Here is a 23,553-nt window from a genome sequence, read left to right on the forward strand (position 1 = left end):
GCTGACGTTAGCATTTAGCTCAAAGCACCACTGTGCCTACTGTAAGTACAGTGTCATAGAGCTGCTAGTGTGTCTGTAGACTCTTAGGCTGTAGAAGCATACGGTGTAGGTTTTAATGAGTTGAGTCTCAGTTTCACCCCTTCGCATCACTGCAACACAAGATCCATGTATTATACATAAGTAGGCTGAATCATACTTTAATTATATTTCCCACAGTAACTTTATTGACATCACTTCACTTTGTGATATAGAGCAAAGGTGGACTACCCAAATACTTATAGAAGTGGAGTTACATCCAGGTAATTTATAATCTCATTTCACTTTGTCTCATTGCTACAAATGAGACTACTGCTGTGCAGTCACCGTGTTTATTCATTCATAGATTGCAGTGATCGCAGTGAGCAGGTTTGCAGTAGAGATGGCTATGTTACTGAAAAGGACTGAGAACTGAGAACCTTTCTTCACCTTACTTAACGTTGTCTTCACTCTGAACAGTTTCCACCAGTATAGAAAACACAAGCAGCCCATGCCAACCAATCACAGTTCTTATGGTCTCCACTTGTTATCTCCTTACATGTGGTATCCCTGACGTGTAGTTAAATTTTTGAGGAGGTGCATGTCAACTGTGGCACAGCTACAGCGGCTACATGTGTAGGCTCCTTACACCATAACACCATGACACACAAGCATAAATCTAGCTTAAGTCTTGTTATCCAGTCAATATCTTTGAAAAGCTAGCTGTTGTTTTAATCAAAAGTCATATATTCTGTTTCACCAGAATGTGAGAGTGTGTTTGCTTTATTATTTGCCTCATGCTGGAGCCTCCTGGCAGGTTAGGACAGCTCTCTTAAATTTTGGAAGATGGGATAGGATTATTTTCTTAGGTTAAGATAGTTGATAATATGATTTTACTATGGCTAAAGCAGGACTAAATGGAGGAGAAACTATCTAGTGATAAACATATAGTATGTTCTGAAGATGTACAAGGGGATAAACTCTCAGGCACCTCATGAAAAAGCACTGCCAACTTATTGAACAACAAATGATACACACAGTTCAATCATATTGAGCTGAGGGCCAATTACCAACATTTGTCAGCTTTAAAAGAGGTCTGACAATTATCAATTGAATGTGTTTAATGTGTTTAAAACAACTTCATACTGATAGAGCTCCACAGAGGCCTGAATTTCAAGAGCATCAGTTAATATAAATGCAAAATTACTTATGTGGAAATAACAATCATGTCAAACACAGATAAACTGCAGACTACTGGCAGAAGAATAGAAGCCAATACCTCATTGCCAGGCAGAGAGGGACACTTAACAGAATATTTGCCACAAAACTACACTACTTTTTCATTTGGAAACAATCTATATCTAAATTATATCTAAAGGATTCCTATTCTTTACTTGGAACGCGTAGATCTTTTTTTTTTGTCCATAGCATTCTCCAAGTTTTTTTCCCGCCATTAGCCACAACTCCATCTCTGAGCACTTTGCTCTCTCAGTAAAGCGTCAGCTATAGGTGGAGGCAAAAAGATGTAAAAGAGACATCATGTGTCACCTTCAGACCTCTGGCCTCAGGGTCAGACAACACATCAGATGTGTGAATGACGTGTTCTCCACAGACATGTTGATGGGAACAAGGTTAAGTACAGCAGTAGAAAGGATTAGCTTCAGCTTTTATGTTTAGTTTGTTGCCTAATGTATATTAAGTGATCACATTGATTATTTGAGTTATAGAAAATAGTTTGAATACTAATGTCGCAATCAGAATCACTTTTCAACCTTTAAACATATTTCTGCTTGTAGGACAATATCTTTTTGCTTTCAAAGTAATTACGTTGTGTTAGAATTTCTACCACTGTTACCAATTTTTCAGGTTGAAATCTGGTTGCAAGCCAGCCATTAATCCCCACCTCTCGTCTATTACAACACACTGGCATCATGAGCATTTTGACTTTCCTCTGACTTTCTCATGCTGTCTTTCTCATCTATAGTACAATTATGGCAGGAGAATGGCAGACCCCTGCAGTAAAGGAATTTCATATCAGAATCAGAAATACTTTATTGATCCCCGAGGGGAAACTCTTTTGTTACAGCTGCTCGCTATCACGTCAATGCACACTTGAGAATAGAAGGAATAGAAGTACTAAGCAAATCAAATATAATACACTATAATACAGGTAAGATAAATTAAGTACAAGTGGATATAAAGTATAAAAGCTAAAATAAGTGTAAGTACCAAAGTGGATTTAGAGGTTGATAAGTATGTAAGTAATAGTGCAATAATGAGTACTGTCAAGTTAAGTCTAGCTTATTAGATGATTATGAGATGGTGGATATTGCACAGGAGTAATAGAAGTATGAATAAATATCAATAAATTAAACTGAAAACAGAGTATATTGCACTGGAGTATTGCACCCATTTGGGGGAGATGAGTCTTTCACTGAAGGTACTCCTTTGTTTGACCAGCACATCATGGAGTGGGTGGGAGACACTGTCCAAGATGGCATGTAGTTTGGCCAGCATCCTCCTCTCTGACACCACGGACAGAGAGTCCAGCTCCACCCCCACAATGTCACTGGACTTACGGATCAGTTTGTTGAGTCTGTTAGCGTCCGCTACCCTCAACCTACGGCCCCAGCATGCAACAGCATACAGGATAGCACTGGCCACCACAGACTCATAAAACATCGTCAGCATTGTCTGGCAGATGTTGAAGGACCTCAACCTCCTCAGAAAATAAAGGCGGCTCTGGCCCTTCCTGTAAAGCGCTTCAGTCCAGTTTATTGTCTATGTGCACTCCCAGGTACTTGTAATCCTCTACAATGTCCACACCTACCCGCTCGATGGAAACCGGGGTCACTGGTTCCTTGGCCCTTCGTAGATCTACCACCAGCTCCTTAGACTTTGTCATATTGAGCTCCAGATGGTTCTGCTCACACATGAGACAAAGTTCCCCACCACACCCCTGTACTCAGTCTCATCACCATCGCTGATACAACCCACCACACCAGAGTCATCAGAAAACGGTTGCAAAAAAAGCAGAAAAAGGTTGCAGGACTCTGTATGGTAGCTGAAGTCTGTGGTGTAGATGGTGAAGAGGAAAGGAGAGAGGACAGTCCCCTGAGGGGCCCCAGTGTTGCTGACCACGCTGTCCGACATACAGTGCTACAAATGTACATGCTGTGGTCTGCCAGTCAGGTAGTCAACAATCCAGGACAGGAGGGGGGCATCCACCTGCATCACTGCCAGCTTCTCACCCAGCAGTGCTGGCCCGGATGGTGTTGACAACACTGGAGAAGTCAAAAAACATGATCCTCACCGTGCTTACCGGCTTGTCCAGGTGGGTGTAGATGCGGTTCAGCAGGAAGATGATGGCGTCCTAACTGGTGTGTCGAATCTGTTAAAGAACAGAATAAGTTTGTTGGCCCTGTCCAAACTGCCTTCAACGCCTCTGCTGCCAGTCGGTCTGAAGCCAGTGATGCTCTTCATGCCGCTCCAGACCTCTCTCATGTTGTTCTGCTGGAGTGGAACTTGTCCTTGGCCTCCCTGATCTTCACCTTCAGGTCAGCCTGGATTGCCCTCACCTCCTCCTTATTACCATCAGTAAAGGCCCTCCTCTTGGCATTCAGGATGTCTTTGATGTCCTTTGTTACCGATTGTTTGTTATTTGGATAACAGTGGACCATCTTAGTTGGGACAGTGCAATCCACACAAAAGTTAATGTAGCCAGTGATGCACTCAGTGAGCCCAACAGTGTCGTCTCCATGAGGCTCCCAGGCATCCCAGTTTGTCACCTCAAAACATCCCTGAAGTGTCTCATAGGCCTCCTCTGACCATCTCCTCACTGTCCTTATGGTCGCAGGCTGTCTTTTAACCAGAGGCAGATAGCAGGGTTTGAGGTGAACCAGGTTGTGGTCTGACCTACCCGGGGGGGGGAGCTGTATGTATCCTTAACGTTAGCATACAGCCATACAGCTGGTCCAGTGTCCTTTCCTCTCACATACTGGGTGAAATTAGTCAGTGTTGTTGAAACACTGACATGGTTGAAGTCACCCAAGATTAATATGAGTGCACTCGGGTGTTGAGTCTGGAGTTGTGCTATGGAGGTGTGAATGGCGTTGCACGCCGATGCCGGGTTAGCAGAGAGGGGGATGTAAACAGCCACAACAATGGCATGTGAGAAATCACGTGGCAAATAATATGGCCAGAGTCCCACAGCTAACAGTTCAATGTCCGGGCTACAGATACTCTGCTTGATAGTAACATGACCAGGGTTACACCATCTGTTGTTGACCAGAACAGCAAGCCCACCACCTTTCCGCTTACCGCTCCGGGTGTGATCCCTTTCGGCCCGAACAGTCTGAAAGCCATCAATGGAAATGTTATGATCCGGGATATCCTGGTGTAGCCATGTCTTTGAGAAGCACATCAAACTACACTCACGGAACTCCCTCTGACTCCGGGCTAACGCCATTAGCTCGTCCATTTTATTCGCCAGTGATCTCACGTTGCCCATTACAAGAGAAGGCAGACACAGCTTAAATCTCTTGTTCTTAAGTCTCTTTTTTCTGGACCCCTCTTTCTTCCCTCGCCGCTTCGTTCCACCTCAGCATCCTCGGTGTGTCCTCCTCCAGATCTCAGTGGTGACATCGGTTGTCCTGGGCGCCATGCTGCTTGGCTTCAGCATGATCATTGTAAACAATGCGGCCAAACAGCTGTTCTACAGCGGTGCCCTGACCGAGTAGCAGAAGAAGTTTCACGGCGAAAAAAAATACCAAAACACTTTCTACTCTCACTTTCGTGAGAGCGTAGTTTAAATTACACATACACAAAAGTTTACTCAAGTTTGAAGAAAAAGGAAAGCTAAAAGTTGGAAACAGGCAGCATGCACGTTGGCGCACTAATGCACTCTATCATTTTCTGCTCTGATTATAATAGACTCATATTGTGTTTTTACTCCATGCTGGCTAACCTGTTTTCTTTTCTCTGCCTTTGTTCCCACTCCTGCTCTTTTTCTCTCCCTCAGGATTCGCCGTGAACCTCCAGGTGATCCTGGCGAATCCACGGGCGCAGTTCAAGCGGCGCGGCTCCCAGCCGGGGATGCAGGAGTCTGACTTCCTCAAGCAGATCACCAAGGTCACCGAGTTGGAGCCCAAGGCCAACAATTGTACCCGGGTCAGTAAATAGGCACCGCTGTCACCATGGCAACAGATTGACAATACTTTTGGCTACGTAACAATGCCGTTCAAGGGCCTTATTTGCTGCTCACATCTTCAAGTGAAGGACATTAACCAATTGTGTTTTATAATTCAGACACAGATAGCTAGTCTTCATTTCTATTCTTTATTCTATTATAAACAGATCGCTCTGAACAGATACAGCGTTCAAAATTTGTGCAGTAATATTTGGTTTTCCCCCCACTGACCTGATTGACACAGTTTGCCATTGTCACAACACTACTTCTCAGAGTTATAACTCAGTCAGTCAAAACACACAGACATCATAAACACACACACACACAGTCTCTAATTACAGCGGTGTCAGGATCTGATGTCCATCAAGGATAAACATCCACAAACAGACGCTTCTGACTTAAGATCTTGTCTCGCAATCACGACTTTTTCCAGCTGATTTTTGTCTGTACAGTGTGAACAGTAACTGCTAGCAAAATCTGTAGTCTTGTTGCCAAACAGGACTTTACAGATACAGATTTGTCAAAATGAAAACAAATAGGCCATGGGCTAAAAACACAATGGTGTAGATAGTTACATATTCGGCAAGGATCATCCTCATTAACTTTTCATCAGTTTTCACCAGATTAGTTGTGCAGTGCAGGATGAAGCTTGACGGATGTTCCACAGGTGTTATTTTTACAGAAAACAAATTAATGGGAATTAATGAGTTGAAGTTAGGGAAATTAAGTTCTAAAAATGGCATGCAAAATGGCCAAAAGATTTTTACAGATTTTTGTGAATATTTTTCCCTTTTTTTATAGATACTTCAAATCATCTTTATTTTCATGAACAACTCCTCCCACTGCATGCAAATTAAATGAAATTATGCAATACAGCCCAGTGAGCCATCATGGCCCGTTGTTTGTCAATAGCTGTATCTTTTTTCCATTTCTTTAATCATAGACACCTCCAACCAACTTTAAACTAATTTCGGGTCTCCTCCCATTACATTCCCAACCTCCAGTATTTAAAGAAAAATCATGCAATATGGCCCAATGCTATTCTGACTTGTATTTTCTCTCTGTTAAAACCTCCTGTTGTATTTTTGCCATTCATTTCCACCCAGACCATTAACATTTATGCAGATTTTATGTAGACTTAGTTCAGAGTCTCAGAGCTCTTTTTTTAAATGTAGGGTTCAAACACAAATAGTGATTTATTATTGGATTAATTTAGGTACATGGTTAAAATATTATATTCTTTTGTAAACACTTGTATTTTAAGGGTCAAAGGTCATGTCCACAGTTAAGATTTCATTTAAACAATAAGGCAATATGCAGTTTGTATTCTTTAAAACATTTAAGTGATTTTTCTACATTTCACTTCTCTCAGTCACACTGCTGTTTGGTTATGCAGGATTGATCAGTAATGTAATAAGTATGTTATCAGACTGTATTGACCTGCATATTGGTGGTAGATGACACAGACTAGGGTTTAATAAAAGCCCATTTTACCTGTCTTAATCTAGCACTTGTGCGTTTGTGTGTGTGCCTGGGGCAAACTGCAGTCATAATAATGGCTACCATCACAGCAGTAACTAACCATGGGGCATCTCTCCCCACTATTGACAGCATGAGTCATGCTTTAAGCTGGTGGTACAGGCTAAACTTAGACACACATAGCTTGAATTGGATAGAAATGGCGTTATAGCGCTATAAATTCTAGTTGTGTGCTTAGACAGCTTAGATTGATGCAGCTCATCTCAAATCACCACAGCCCCTGTTGGCACTTGGCTTTATGAAGCCACTCATCCTCTTGACAACCATCACAGAGCTGCCTTAAAGGACTTTTCGTGAGAAATGGATTCTATTATGTTTTTTCCTTTAAAGGAGTATGTGAGCTAAAAGTGTCACCTCCCCAGTTGTTCCAAACAAGCATCAAGTATGCAAGTAGAAATTCATTTACGTGTTTTTAGTTTTTTGTTCAACTGTTAATATGCTTTTCTGATACTGTTTATTAGCAATGTTCATGTTAGTCCGTTATAGCCTGATAATCAAACTGAATTGTCATTTCACTTCACGTCATTATTTAGTGTGATATCATGTTCATCAGGCATTTCCTGTTCGGGAGGAGGGATTATTTTGCCCGACCCAATCAGCAGTGACCGACGTATCCATCAACATAATTTTTAGTGGACACGAACACATTTCCACTTCAGCCGAAAATATGCAGATTCAGGAGTTGTTACTTTTGTAAGTCCACTAAAAAACATATATAGCTCCTAATTTAGGATGCAGATTTTGCTGTGAAATTTGCTAAGAACATTCATGCTTCCAAGTACATGAGCCCCACTGTTGGACAGGGGCATTACAGTGTGGGGAATAGTTGAACGAACTATCGAGTGCCCCAACATGGGCAGGGCCGTTAAGACACCTGGAATTAACGTTTTTATTTTCTCTGCAATTTAAAAATGTTAAGTTATAAGCATCATAACTAAATTATTATTGTTGACAGACTATTTTTTTGGTGTGACTATTTCACTACAGAGTCTCTCAGTTACCCTGCCCCCAGAAAGTAGCTCAGGGTTTAGTCTCCTCCCACAGTAGGGTTCAGACAAAAGAATGTCCAAATGGGGTAACCGCACTGATGTTGATGCTGGGATCTTCCAGACAATCATGTATTTTCAAAGAAAGGGAAGTCAGGCTACCAATAGAGATAAGAAAGATGTAATATTGATATTTAGATTGAACCTAGCTATCTAAAATTATAATAGTTTGCTGATAAATGAAACAACATTGCCCTCGGTTTCAGAAACAGCCACAGAGAGTGGAACAGCTGCACATCTGAGCTCATCGGGTGTCTAAGTTGCAGGAGTTTACACTGAAAGGAGATTTGCAATTCTAATACTAAGTGGTCCATTTTATTGTTTTGTATTACAAGTGTTATACAGTTTTAAGATGTTGGTAATATACAATATTAAGATGTTAATTTCAACTACAGGCCAAAAAACAGCATCGGTGTTTTTTGCTTAAAAATGATTCCCCTAATGACCACCACAGATGCATGTGATAAGTTGTTGAATTTGTTATTTGTATATGACAGTGGATGTATTAAGAGGGGAAGGGGGTTAAATAGGGGAGAATATGGTCAGAGCCCAGATTTTCCTGCTACACCCCTGCTGATAGTAAGGCTCAAACAACACCAGAACTGTTGTTTCAGTCCAGTAATTTCGAGTTGTGGGGTGCGACAGACATAGCAGCATCTAGGGGGCACCAGCAGGGCTATGTTTTTTTAGTTTTGTGTAGTAGAATTAGGAATCTGAATTAATTTATGGTAGCCAAATCACCATCCTGCTTCTATCCCTCCATTACACTGTAAACAGTATTTTCAGTCTCTGTGGAGAAAAGTGCAGCAAGCAGCTGCTTCACCTGGAATCAACAAATATGAAATCTAAATGTACTCTTTATGCGTGCAGGTCACATTGTTGCACTGAAAGTTCCTGGTGGGTTATGGGTAAATGTTTCCTGCAGGGAATATGATAAAGACCCCCGGAGCTGCTGGATCATCATTTACAACTGGCTGCTGCTGCCGTTGCAGACAGCTCTGTGCTGAAACTATCATCATCATTATCAGCCCCATTACACTAATGGAGGTGTCCTGCCGCTGATATTAATACAGGCCATTAGCAGGCTGTGACATCATCAGTCATCACCCAGGACCACACAAATAAGAGGATGTGATATCGGCATTTATCACATCACAGTTACAAAAGCAGCGGAATGTGACATCATCACTCATAAAGCCACTGTTGTTCAGTTAGAAGATGTGACATGACTCCAACAGTTTATCCAGAGATCATAACTCATAACCAGTTTTTGTCAGGACAATTGTGACGTCATCATTTCTCAGGTTGTTGTGCAGAAAATGTGATGTCATCATGAAATGTTCTTGCGAAGTTAGAGATGAAATCATCACTGATAACCAACAAGTCGTCATACCTAAACGACAGAATAGATCTTTTGCCAATGACTCCCAAGTCACGTGACGTAAGTTACTGTGAGGGAGCTGGAAAGCACACTAAGGTGAAAAAAGACACATGTACATTGACTTTGTAAAGTTTGTTAAAACAGCCTATACAGGAAGTTCATTTTTGTTATGTTGTGCTTTTATTTTGGAAACCTTACTAATCACTCTCTCTTTGAGGTCTGCTTCCTGGGGCGTGTTTTCATGGAGTGCACGCGTGAGAATGCAGCCACAGGACTCCAGCAGATGTCAGTTACCTTATTAGGCCTACCAAGTGGTCAGTGTAGAGGCAGGGGAGTGGGTAGAGGGGCCTTTTATTTAAGTTTGGCTTTTGTTTGGTATTTTTTTACTTTATTATGCATTTTATTTAATCTGTATTAGGCAATAGTCATTTGTATTTGATGTATTGTCATTGTCATAACAGATGTTGTACGTGACGTAACTTAAGTTAAGTACATAACTTAAAATAAGTCAGTGTTAACATTTGATTTCACACGGGGCACGAACAGCGGCCTCCTGGGTGAAAGTCCTGCGTTTGACACACACACACACACACACACACACACACACACACACACACACACACACACACACACACACACACACACACACACACACACACACACACACACACACACACACACACACACACACACACACACACACACACAGGCCTCCTCCCTATATGGTCGCTCTTTAAACTACCTCACCTGACTTCCTCCTTTGCTCCTGTCATATTAGGTTATTATAGTTTAGCATTTTTCATTAGTCTTCATTTTTACTTTTTGTTTTCAATTTCAGTTTAGTTTGAATTCATTTTTAAAGCGGCTTTGCTAGTTTAGTTTTTAGTTTTTGAAAATGCTTAGTATTAGTTTAGTTTTTATAGGTTTTAGTGTTAGTTTTAGTTATTATTTGTAATATGGGGTATTTGTCAGAGGCGAGATTCAAAAAGGTCAGAAAAAGTATTGCGTAATAAAACATACTACAGTACAGTACATTCGTACTGCCTGGCCTGGATCTAACGTTAGCTTCCTTTCGGGGGAGGGGGGCTGGGCGCTCTCCCTTACCTTGTTAAACTAAGCTAGGTTAGACTTCTTGTGGGATTTTTTTTCAAAAGGAAGATTCGTGGGATTTTTTCCCTTGAGAAATGTTTCACATATTTTATCAAGGCACTTGCTTTTATCTGTGACAGTCGTATTCAAAGTAATCCCAAATGGGACTCTGGCGCTTCTCCCGACTTTCGCCACCGCCATGATGCCAGCCGTGGTGTGGATGAACATGTCACGGACCGTTGCGGTGCCGACAGCTGGTGTAAAACTGGCACAGCTAAAAAATTGGAAGATAGATTATCTTCCAGTTCATATCCACCTGAAATACTAGGCTTGTGTAGTATGAAATAAATTGACAAAGACGAAAACTAAGGACATTGTCTCTATAATTTTAGTTTGTTTTGTAAACACACAATACAGTTTCAGTTATCGTTTTTTTTTGTAAAGCCTCGTTTTTCTTTTATAACGAAAATGTTTTTTCACATTTAGTTTTCATTAACGATAATAACCTTGGTGCAGTGGAAGTGACATCGTTTCTCATCAGTTTTTTGTACAATGAACAAATAACAATACAGAAAACAATACAATAATAATAATAATACATTTTATTTATAGAGCACTCAAAGACACTTTACATAAGTTAAAATACAGTAAATATAATATAAATTGAACACACCATTCCACCAGAGGTCCATTTCAATTATTATAAATTAATTTAAAAATATAAATGAATAGATAATTTTCAAAAATGAGTAAATCCACTGTGCTTTGGTTAAATCCACTGTGCTTTCAGGACATTTTTGTGAATAAAGAATTTTGCAACAAAAATAACAATAGTTCAGTTGAAATTATTTCTTTTTGCATTTTTATAGGACATATATCACAAGTTAAAATTAAAAAGTAGTAGTCACTTTTAATAAAGTGGCTTACACAAAAAACCTTCACAGTGCTGCTTTCATTAAACATGATGAGTATCAGTTTCTCTTTAAATGAAGCAAAATACACAAATATCAGACAAGTCAGTACATTTTGCTAAATGGGAGTTGCAAGGATATCTATCCTGAAGAATCTTAAAGGAATAGTTTAACATTTTTGGAAAAGTGCCATTTGCTTTCTTGGCCAGAGTTAAGAGTCTGTACGGTAAATATGTTGCTGGAGCCAGGTGACATTATCTAATAATAATCTTATCAAGATTAAGTCCACTTTAAAGCAATGGATCCACATTTTGAGAAATACATCATTAATTTTCTTGTCGAGAAGACTGATACCACTCTCATATATTCATTCAATATAAAGCTTACCTTAACATAAAGACTGGACACAGGGGAACCAGCTAGCCTGGCTCTGTCCAAAGTTCAAAATCCACCAAACAATATCTCTAAAGCTCACTAATTATGATAATTTGACATCTCATTTGTTTAATCCATACACAAATAGTAATGTTAAAATGACAACTTACGGTTTTATAGGAACTTAGTCCAGCAGATAACCCCCCATAATACTGCAGCTTGTTGTTTTTTAAACTTTTGTTTTTGAACAGATTAAACAAATGAGATGTAACACTGGCTAGCTGTTTCCCCCTGTTTCCAGTCTTTATGTTAAGGTAAGCTTCATATTGAATGAATATATGAGAGTGGTATCAATCTTCTCGACAAGAACATTAATGATGTGTTTCCCAAAATGTGGATCCATTGCTTTAAAGTGGACTTAATCTTGTTAGGAATATAGTATTTTTGGGGAATCAATCAAGCTTTCTTCGAAACCATCGAAGATGAAATCGAAAAGGATTTTCCTAAAGGGATGAGTCTATTTTGAGAGTGAATTAAACCTTTTATGTGTCTGCTGTTACAAGATTTACTAAACAGACTCAGACCTTCCAGGAATTAACCCAAGAAAACCCCTCTAACTTCTCCTCTAAAACCAAGGTGACGTTTCATTGAGAATACATGATAAGATAGGAATAACATTGTCATTGTCATCATTACTTATAAGTTATCAGAGGCACGACAGACTATACGTTGGTCCCCGAACAATCATAGAGGTAGGAAGGGAAGGAGGTAGGGACCGACTTCCGGGAACAAGAATGTTAATGAACAATGGCGGTGTGTATGATACTGGCTGGCTAGTGTTCGGAGAAGCCTAAAAAAGAAAGAAAAACGGACTGTGACCGTAACATGTTTCACGGTTCCACCTCGCAGCACCAACATCATTTCTCTTTCGCTTACTATTGTTTACAGTTGTGCACAGTAGAGCGCTCTGTAGTCCTATTGGTCAACTTTTGGAACACGTTGTGGATTTTGTCGTCGGACGTCGTGAGGCATCCCAGATGCAGCGTCAGTTGTCGTTCGCTATGATACACTAAACGGGATTAAATGATCAATTGTTGTGCCCGACGCCCATTTTCGTTCCCGACGCCCTACGTCTGTCGGGTTGGGCTGTTATCGTGTACTCTGAACCTGGAATAACTCTCAAGCTTTAGTTATATATATGGTCTGAACAGTTGTGAATGAAATTATTTGATATTGATGCCTTTCCGGCAGCGGTGACACACCCTAACTCCAGACTCCACTTTGTCCACTTTGAGGAAGGTATCTAGGATCAGATGACAGAGCCTGAATCCAGACCTTGACAATGAAGGGCAGAAATGCTCATCTGATGGCCGGGTCAGTATCTGGAGACGACTGACAGGAGCTGTAATGTAGTTAGAGCAGGAGTGTAATGGCAACAGACAGCAGTGACAGGACAAGAGAAGAGGGGGAAGGCGGGTACAGATGGAGACAGATGATAGCACCGGAGGAAAAGGAGATAGAGAAGAGAGGAGGGAGAGTAAAAGCCGGTGTAGAGAAAAAGGAATAGGTAGATGAATTGATTGAAGGTGGAGTTAAAAAAAGAAGACAGACAGAACGACACAGAGGAGAGAAAATGGACACGGATATCTGCTGCCATGGACTGAAAGACTATACTATATTTAATTTGCATTGGCTCTCAGATTTTCTGCTAAACTTAATTGTTATTTTATTAATGTGGTTAAATGCATCTCTGACCACCACTAGATCTAGTTTGGGTGATCTGATCCTCAAAGCATCCTGAGTGCATTTACAAATGGATTTGATGCATTTTTTTCTCACTGTCCCATTAAGGGATCATTCTGGTTTATTAAAACTCGGTTCTCGAGATTGAAATTTTATTCTTTGGACCTTGGAAACAGCAGTTGACAAAAAGAGTCTCAAGTCCTTAAAGTGCTCAGAAAAATGGAGTTTGCCCAATTGTCATGGAATTGAGGATGTTCAAATTTCCATCTGCTGAGGAAGATTGTGTGATATAAAATCGAAAGCTCCAGAACAGCTACTAATGGACCTAGTGGTGTAATTGTTTTGACGGCACGCGCTAGTTTCCTCAATCTTGCGTTAGCAAAGAGAACATTTGGCGAGTTTGATCAAAGCGACAATATGATATATTTAACATGAATATTTTATTTTTCCCCAAGTTTGAATGGTAGTTTGAATTTTGAATAAAAAATGGGAATAATAAAATTGTACTCACCAAGTTAATTACTGAGATCTCGAACACTCTTTAGGAAGACAGGGCCAGAAACACGAGTGGTTTTAAACAAACACCCAGGTTAGCAAACTCTTTTTGAGGAGAAAACCAAGAAACCAGAGAGCACTGACAACTGTAAAAGTACATATATTGGTCACTATTCTCTAATAATCAAATTTAAGGGATTCTTTCCAAAAATCTTATTTATGTTGTGTTTATGTTTTAAAAATGTGGCCAATATATTGTTATCAGCCTTTTTTAAATGCCTTAAAAATTCATTAAATTCAGTCTGATTATCAGACTATATTGTATATATAGTGAATACAATGTTTTCATGACTGATAGAAATGATGGGCAAAGCTACAAAATTAAGACCCAAGTTGCAATAAACTGGAATTTAAGTGCAATCATCCAAGATTTATGTCATTTCGAGGTAAAACTGGAAACTGTTGCTACACAATCGTCCTTCCACTGCTTCTCCACAAATTCCTCCTCCTGATGGGGAGAAACAGGCCTGTTCTCTCCTTATGCTATTAGGGCAAAAAAAAACAAAAAAAAAACAAAACGCTCTAACCTGGTAAAGCTTTTTGTGTCCAAGTTGCCTCAGGGAGGAAGAGAACTGAGAGAGGACTGAGAGGTAAAAAACAAGAGCAAAGGCGTAAGAGAAAAATTGGATATGATGAATGAGGAAAATGCAGAGCAAACTGGGAGAAAGAGACTCTTGTGAGTCTTTCAGTACTGTTTTCCCCACAGCTCTGGAGTGATGCTTTAGTGGCTGCTACATTAACCTCGTTAGATATGCAAAGCAGGCCAATTAGCAGCACAGTGTGCAGGAAGTGACATGTTCCACCTGAAGAAGCTGAGAAACGCCAGTGTTCACAGCCAGCAATAAATCATGCCTCTGTGAGTGTGTGTGTGTGTGTGTGTTGCTTTGGACACAGAAATGTCACACACGTGAATTATAAGCTCATTAGCTATTGACAAAAAAATAAATTAAAAATTCTTAATCCAAATAACTTGAATCTCTGAGGAATGAAATGTGTGCCTCTCTCCAGGAAAATATCACTCTCTGCATCCATTGCAGTGTTTTCTCACCATTATATTGCTGTGAAATTGGTTGCAAACACAAGACAAACAACTGCAGTGAGGTGCATGCTGCTTTTGATTTGATCCATTTCAGGATGTGTCTTCTGTGTGTGGAATCCCTCCTGGCAGACTGGTGAGCATTAAATTCAACAGCAGGAGGATACAATGCAATCTCTGTTTCAAAGACTACAGCAGTGTCTTTCATTTGACAGATATTTCATCAGAGCATCATCAAGGAATGAAGCCTTTACTTCAAAAAGTCTTTCCAACGAGGGAAATACAACTACCCACTAGCTTTAAACTAACATGTAGCCAGTCACCGCTGATGTAATGGAGGTTCCTCCCATATTTAGCTTCAGGGGTGTCAATCTGTAAAATCTGCACTGAAGTGTCAATCTGACTACCCAAGTGAATCTTAACGGACTCCTTATCAGCTCTGATCACATGTAATTACCATCACAGGAGAGTGTGATCTGTGAAGTGCAGGTAAAATTACATAGATTTCTACTCTTCACATCATGCTGCTACTAGTGTTCGTGTTCTCTCTATTGGGGCTGGTTCACGTAGGCCGCATTCTCAGGTTGGTTCTGATTATTCTCTGGTCTATTCGTATTGGGTCTGACTGTCCTTGGGTCTGTTTCGGATCAGATCTCTTTCATTTTGAACATTTTTATGCATGTTGGGTTTAAGTAGGTCTTCAGTGGGTCTGTTTCTGATTAAGTCCAAAACCTGGCTTCTGTGAAGACCTCTACTGGAAACACAAAATGCTACAACAAAGGCCAATGAGACAAAAAAATACAAAAAGTCAGACGATCAGACAGGTTGTAAGGAAGTAAACACTTTAGCCAGGTACACAGGTAAACTGTGTGTACTTAACTATGGTAGGTCAAAGGTGAACCAGGAAGTTGGCCTGTAAACTGTGGAGACATTTGCAACAGACAGTTTGGGTAATCATTTTACTGTTCACCTTCGTTTTCTTCTCCAAATAAGTCTGGCTAACCTTGGGGTTTGTTTAACATCTGACTGCTTGTCCTTTTCACCTTTTTTTTAGCCTCATTCCTAGATCTCAGCAATTAAAGGTACCCAGTGGAGGTACCCACTGTTTTCAGAATCAAGACGTTTCGGCTCCCATCCGGAGCAATTGTGAATCAATTGAGAATGACTTCCAGATGACTACGACTGAAACCTTTTCTACGATGTGACAACAAAACAACATTATCATGGATGTGGATGTTCTCTCAGAGAACATTACTACTTTTTCATGTTGGTTTTAGAGGCTATGCATCCCCACTAACCAGGAAAAAATTGTAAACAGTAGTAAGAGAATACAGCCTCTTAGTCCACTCTTGAGCGATTAGGTCAAAGTGCAGAGTAAGCATTACTCCAGCCACGATGTAGGGTTATTATGACAGTGATGTGCATACGACTAATGCACATATGTTATTTAATTAGTAAGTTTAATAAGTTTCATTACAAATGTTTTTTATTACATTATTGTTATTTGTTAATTATTACATTATTGTTATTTGTTAATTATTACATTATTTATTATTCATATTTCAACTGAGGGTGCAATCCATGCGTTTGCACCCTCGTAGAACTGGGCCTGGCTACTAGTGTTCAAAAACCTCCACAGCTTTTTCACATTTTTCTACACTGACACACAAAAGAATTCTTAGGCACAAAATACCAGGTGTCAGCAGCTTTAATCAACTTAAGTCTTTGGTCTTACATGGTATCAGTAAAGCTCTGCCATCCACCTGCATCTGTGCTGTATTTATCCAAGCATAACAGCCTGTTCATTCTTTATTTAGTGTCCAGCGTTTACACTGTCAGCAGACTTTTTCATTCTTCTTCTTCTCTCTTTCAGGTGCTGGTTTGGCACACTCGCACAGAGAAACCACACCTTGCAAATGAGCCCAAACATCGGAAAGACACTGTGGTCATCGAGGTGTGAGAGGAAGAGCTGAGCAGCGGATCCAAAACCAGAAGCTGACTGTGGCTGGCCATCATCTCTCGGCTGGGACTAAAGACAGCACCCTGCTTTCTCTCCTTATCGGGTTAATACAATCTTTTCACAACAGACACAGACTCTGAGGAGCTGCATGACTTCTGGCTGTCTGTCAAACGTGCTGTGTGAGAACTGGACAGCACTGAATATGTTCGTTTTACAAACTGAGATGACTTGGACTGTTCATTTCTTCCATCTACAGCTTGCTGATGTAAAAAAAAACGTTTTAAAAAAATCATGTTGCTGAATTGAAAAGTGCCATGAAAATCATTAACGTAATTTTGAATCATTAATACATCATGGTGAAATTAACTGTAAAACCGTGATATAATTAACATACAAACAAGGCTCGTGGTTCAGATAACTGCCTGTATCTTATGACAGTGTTATTGTGATGCTGTTTCTTTAACGGCAAATGCTTATTTGTTTTCTTTACAATGTCTTTGCAGTAAAAAGCTGGTTTCAGGATGGTGTTAGCATAAAACTAGCTTAGCATAAAGGCTGGAAACAGCTAGCCTGGCCCTCTCTCTAAAGTTCAAGAATATGCCTACCAGCACACGTTTTATCTCATTCATTTAACCTGTACATAAGCAGAAATGTTAAACTGACAATTTGTGGTTTTAGGGAGGTTACGTAGGCTAACTATTTCTTTGGGAACAACAGCTAGGTGCGCAGTGAGCCAGACATGCTATGACTAAGTATTGGATAGACAGATAAACTGCTGTTCACCAAGAAATATCTCCAACACGTAACTCCCCTTTAAAATCACAAATTGTGATTTTTACATTACAACTGTTGTTAACATTTAAACAAACTAGATACAATGTGTTAATTAGCTTTAAAGGTGTTGGTAGATGTATTTTTGGACTTTAGAGAGAGCCAAGCTAGCTGTTTCCCTCTGTATCCAGTGTTTACGCTATGCTAGGCTAACCACATCTGAACTCCAACTATGTACTTCACGCACACGAAATTGGCAGTTTTTCTCATCTCACTTTAAGAAAGAAGGCGAGTCTGTATGTCACGTTATGTTCCACTACCCAAACATAGACGCTGGGGTAGGCGTGTAGGAACAGTTGCTGTCGGCGCTCTCGTTCTCCTTCGTCCCTTAACTTCCCTGTCGTTGTTTCACTGGCAATCACCCATGCTGAATTTACTCTTGAACATCTAAAATAAGCGGATTCACTACGTGAATGCCTTTGTACATCAACAGGAAACTAACTGTAGGATAAGTCTGGTGAGTGAGCAGAAACTATCGCAAATTAATGTGTTTCAGAAAGTTGGCAACCCTACCCTACACATCTCTCTTCACTGAGCAAATTAAAATGTTGGAAGGGAACTTTTTTTGGATCTGCTTTTCACTCCTTTTATCATCTGCCAAAAGTTTTAGGTCAGTTTGCTCTGGAAGAACAGCACCCTCTTCATGTCTTCATGGTGGCTCATAGCTGTAAAGAACCAATCAGAGGCAGACAGCAGCAGCTAGATTTCCCAGCTCTGGTCTTTTTTGTCTAAATTAGTCACATTGATATCTCAAAGTTAATGTGGTAATGATTTATTGATGCATAAATGCTATGTAATTCTCTTTTACAACACCCTGAACTGATCATATGTAATGAACTGGAACAACCTTTACTGTCCTCTCATTCTCTGTGTAAGTGAAGAATGTGATCAGGTTGGAAAACTGCCCAGGTGAAGTAACATCTCTCCAGACAAGCTGCCATCAATAATGTAGTCTGTGTGCCAACAACAAAGAAATCTCTCACAAGTAAACGGGCCTGCCAGCGGAGGAAAAAAAAGGAATGAATTGAGTAGACGGGATATCAGACTGGCCGCTAGTTTCACAGCTCAAATGTGAACCATTTTCTTTAGTGTATTTAACTTGGCAGTATTGTCCTGATCACTGAAGTTTAGAGAGGATTGTGTTGGTGTATGATGTAAACACAGGGAATAAAAACAGGATTAAATCCAGGATCCAACAGCCTTTATTTCAAATGACCCTCTTGTAAAACTTGGAACAGAAAAAAGGAGCAAACTAATAAAATTCCAATAAGATAAAACAGTACTTTTACAGTTAAAAGGGTCATTGGACAAAGGTGAACACAGAAAAATTCCTGGATATTTTTTTAATGCATGGAAACTCTTTTTTTCCTCTGTACTAGGCACCAGAAAATGTAAACACATTGGAAATAAACCTGGAGGACATTAGATTTATTGAATATGTTTATGTGTCGTTCACACAAACCAAGTGTGTAAGAGTGCTACAGTTATTGCATGGCAGGGGGAGCCTGTGTATACAGACACGAATCTGCAGATTCATGTCTGCAGCTCGGCAGTGTGATCGTAACTTTGCGTGCATATATGTGTGTGTGTGTATGTATGTTTGTACATTTCTACTCTTGCTCCTCTGTTCTTACTCCTAATAAACAAGGACTGGACAGTGGTGATGGGACTCATCCAGCGTTTTCATACAAGTCCCCTTTTGCAAGCACTGTCCACTCCTGTTCTTCGTCCTGCCAGTCTAGCCCTCTGATTGGTCATCCAGGTTTATTTGCATCAGATTAACTGTGCTTCTCTTGTACTGCACACAACAAAACACCACAATAAAGATGGCAGAACATATGGTTATAGCATCATATATGACGGGAGCAATATTTTGGGTGTCACATTGGTCCAGTTAAAAAAAAGAAAAAGATTGTGGAAATCCTACCCTGCAGTTGTAAGGGAACTGACAGTTCACGTATCTCTGCAGTTCCCTTACAACAATCTGAGGAACGAAACCACAACACACGAGAGATACAGTACCTGCTCTGCTATTTAAAGTGCAGTAAAGACAAACAGCTGTGATTCCAGTAGTGCTTTAATTTGCCTTGGGGGAAACTGCTCATTTCAACAACAAGGAATGTCTTAACTGGGTCGGAGCCCAGTTTCTACTAATCCCAGTTCGTTTGGTTTTAAAACACTTCAAAACACCACAGAGTGGCTACCAAAGACACCCAGAGGACCCATGGGCCGCCCAGCAATTACTGAGACTTTAAGGGAATTCTTGACATTTGGAGTTTTAGGGTGCTTTTAACTTGCTAGCAGTATGAGAAACAGGGTTGGACTGATAAATTCATCTGCTGATAAAAGTAGTGATACTGGATAACTGGCCAAACAGCCAGTGTTGTGTATATTATCAGTGGTTCCAAAAAAGTTTATACATAACTCCCTAAAACTACAAATGGATTTTTTTACATTTCTTTTTGTGTATGAATTGAACAAGTAAGATATAACTTTTTAATTAGAGGTGCTGGTGGGCAGAATTATAAACTTTGGACAGAACCAGGATAGCTGTTCCCCCTGCTTCCAGTTTTTATGCTAAGCTAGGCTATTCGACACCTATCACAATACTTAGCAGACATCTTCTTCTTCTTATCTACTCTAATCTCTTTAGCAGGAAAGCGAAGAAGGGTATTACCCAAAATGTGGAACTATTCCTTTAATTGGAGAATCCGTTACTGACAGTCCTTAGTTGAATAACTTATATTATAATAACGATTGTTTAAGTTGAATAGTTTTTAGAGTCCTAGGAAGACTCTCCAGTATTTCACAATAAAAAAGCAAAGATTCAGAAAAAAATACAATAAAAAACAAGAAATCTTCTAACCCAACCCCCAAGGTTAGGAACCACTGGTGTGTATAATCTTTACTGTAGAGCTGATGAGTGGTACACCGGCTGCTGAGGGAAAAAACGTAACCACGAGTGGAGTAAAATAACATCTATTGTATAAGCAGCTTTAAACCCATGTCAGTCAAACCCCATTTAGGATACTTTAAAGTAAACTGGAGAACCTCATCTATAGATCTTCCCCCCCCCCATGGAGTGTCACGTGATGAAGATAACTCAAACCAAACAAAGTCATTGAGAGTTGAAGCTTCAGCCTTTCTTCTATGGCTCTAACAATGTGGAAGGTTCACATCTTATTCACATAAATACAGTACTGTTCAGACTATTATCTGCTACGAGGCTCTGCTCGTCCTATAGAGAGGGGGAGGGAGAGGAGAGATGGGGGGGAGGGTTACAATATACACAGCAGAGAGAGGGAAGAGGACAGGGTAGCATAGACCAACCACAAGATAGCCATATCTACTGTAGGTATTAAAAGACTATTCACTAACTATCCATTTTGGTAATGATATTATATTACTAGAATAGACACTTGGAGTTATTGGTCCAGCAGCTTTCTTTTCTGTTGATTCTGCTGTTTTGTCTCTTTCTTCAGACAACAACAACAAAAAGAAATCAAAAAGTAAGAGGACAGTTGAAATAAAGACAGGAAACAACAGCTGCCAGTCTTTCTTTTTTTCCCCACTCTATTCAGTGTGATGTCATCTTGGCTTTTTAAAACCATGGTGAGGGTGTGTAGGGTTTGGGAGGGGTGTTAAGGGCAGTCAAACTACCCCCGCTGTGCGTTCTTTATTCGGAGTTGTGAGGAGATGGGTGGGTCAGGAGCAAATTTGGCCATTCTGTTGCCATATCACCACTCTCCGTTTTCCCCCACTCATCCTCTGGACCCCCTTCTCGTCACTTCCACAGCTGAGTGCTGAGGGTCTGCCCGGAAGCCGCCGGTGGAGCCGCGGGCCAACCAGTCACGGGGGCCCCTGTCTGGCTAAAAGTGGCTTGCACTGGCCCTCCACCACTTATGGCCATGCCTGACATCTGCTGGGTCATCTGAGTGAGGAAAGGAAGGGAGAGAGGAGGGAAGTCAGTGTTAGAATTCATCAGAGCAAAAATAGACAGCTATTCCCCCATCCCTCGCTTTTTACCTTCGCCTCTGTTCTTGAAGGCTTCTGGCTTCCCCTGCTCCCTGCCCTCTCCCCCTCCCACCACTCCCCGTTCACCTCCCAACTCTTCACCCCTGCCCCCTCCACCTCCTCTGCTCCCCTGCTCGTCCTCCTCCTTCCATCCTGTCTTATCTATTATGAATGTGCTTTGGTGCAGCGCTACTCACTTATCTGGTCATCTGAGAGCTGTGGGTGAGTGTGTGTGTGTGTTGTTACGCATGTGTGTCAGCCAAGCCCAGACATACGTGCAACCAAGCGCTCGTTCATCAACTCACCATTCCATTACGTCTTCCTGCACAGTATGCACACACACACACACACACACACACACCTTGTCGTCCACCTCCCACTTTGACTGTTCAAAGGCAGTGACGCATGCATGTATGTGTGTCACAGTGGTGATTTATGATCTCTCATTAACCTCTCCTGTTGTTAAGATGCTGACAAAATTTTCGGTGCTGAGTGCAACCACACACACACAGACACACACACTATATGATAAGGACTGGATATAAGCAGTGTGTTTCAGCAGCAGGTAACGGATTTATGACGGGGAAGCTCTTAGACACGTGTGTTGACAGGCCTCCCAGTATTGATCCAGCATTGTAATGTACAGTGGGTACGGAAAGTATTCAGACCCCTTTAAATTTTTCTCTTTGTTTCATTGCAGCCATTTGCTAAAATCAAAAAAGTTCATTTTATTTCACATTAATGTACACTCAGCACCCCATCTTGACAAAAAAAAAACCCTGAAATGTAGAAATTTTTGCAAATTTATTAAAAAAGAAAAACTGAAATATCACATGGGCATAAGTATTCAGACCCTTTGCTCAGTATTTAGTAGAAGCACCCATTTGAGCTAGTACAGCCATGAGTCTTCTTGGGAATGATGCAACAAGTTTTTCCACACCTGGATTTGGGGATCCTCTGCCATTCTTCCTTGCAGATCCTTTCCAGTTCCGTCAGGTTGGATGGTGAACGTTGGTGGACAGCCATTTTCAGGTCTCTCCAGAGATGCTCATTTGGGTTTTGGTCAGGGCTCTGGCTGGGCTAGTCAAGAATGGTCACAGAGTTGTTCCGAAGCCACTCCTTTGTTATTTTAGCTGTGTGCTTAGGGTCATTGTCTTGTTGGAAGGTGAACCTTCGGCCCAATCTGAGGTCCTGAGCACTCTGGAAGAGGTTTTCTTCCAGGATCTCTCTGTACTTGGCCACATTCATCTTTCCTTCAATTGCAACCAGTCATCCTGTCCCTGCAGCTGAAAAACACCCCCATAGCATGATGCTGCCACCACCATGTTTCACTGTTGGGATTGTATTGGGCAGGTGATGAGCAGTGCCTGGTTTTCTCCGCTTAGAATTAACGCCAAAAAGTTCTTGGTCTCATCAGACCAGAAGATATTATTTCTCATAGTCTGGGAGTCCTTCATGTGTTTTTTGGCAAACTCTATGCGGGCTTTCATATGTCTTGCACTGAGGAGAGGCTTCCGTCGGGCCACTCTGCCATAAAGCCCCGACTGGTGGAGGGCTGCAGGGATAGTTGACTTTCTGGAACTTTCTCCCATCTCCCTACTGCATCTCTGGAGCTCAGCCACAGTGATCTTTGGGTTCTTCTTTACCTCTCTCACCAAGGCTCTTCTCCCACGATTGCTTGATTTGGCTGGACGGCTAGGTCTAGGAAGAGTTCTGGTCGTCCTAAACTTCGTCCATTTAAGGATTATGGAGGCCACTGAGCTCTTAGGAAACTTGAGTGCTGCAGAAATTCTTTTGTAACCTTGGCCAGATCCGTGCCTTGCCACAATTCTGTCTCTGCGCTCCTTGGGCAGTTCCTTCGACCTCATGA

The 23,553-nt window shown here is 40.9% G+C and overlaps 2 protein-coding genes across 7 annotated transcripts in view; one reads left to right on the plus strand and one right to left on the minus strand.

Annotated features, from left to right (window-relative positions):
- The window catches only part of b3gat2 (beta-1,3-glucuronyltransferase 2 (glucuronosyltransferase S)), a 65,025-nt gene extending 45,517 nt beyond the window's left edge, over window positions 1-19,508 (plus strand). The window contains exons 3-4 of the mRNA XM_044214004.1: window positions 5,036-5,184; window positions 16,752-19,508. Of these exons, the coding sequence (XP_044069939.1) occupies window positions 5,036-5,184; window positions 16,752-16,838 (236 nt within the window). The 3' untranslated portion in view covers window positions 16,839-19,508. The remainder of the gene's footprint in view (window positions 1-5,035; window positions 5,185-16,751) is intronic.
- smap1 (small ArfGAP 1) overlaps window positions 18,854-23,553 on the minus strand; it is a 136,809-nt gene continuing 132,109 nt past the window's right edge. For all 6 annotated transcript variants that reach the window (XM_044214003.1, XM_044214002.1, XM_044213999.1 and 3 more), the window contains one exon: window positions 18,854-21,600. In XM_044214003.1, coding sequence (XP_044069938.1) covers window positions 21,454-21,600 — 147 coding nt within the window. In that variant the 3' untranslated portion in view covers window positions 18,854-21,453. The remainder of the gene's footprint in view (window positions 21,601-23,553) is intronic.

Source organism: Siniperca chuatsi, linkage group LG11 (genome assembly GCF_020085105.1).
Source record: "Siniperca chuatsi isolate FFG_IHB_CAS linkage group LG11, ASM2008510v1, whole genome shotgun sequence".
Taxonomy (NCBI): domain Eukaryota; kingdom Metazoa; phylum Chordata; class Actinopteri; order Centrarchiformes; family Sinipercidae; genus Siniperca; species Siniperca chuatsi.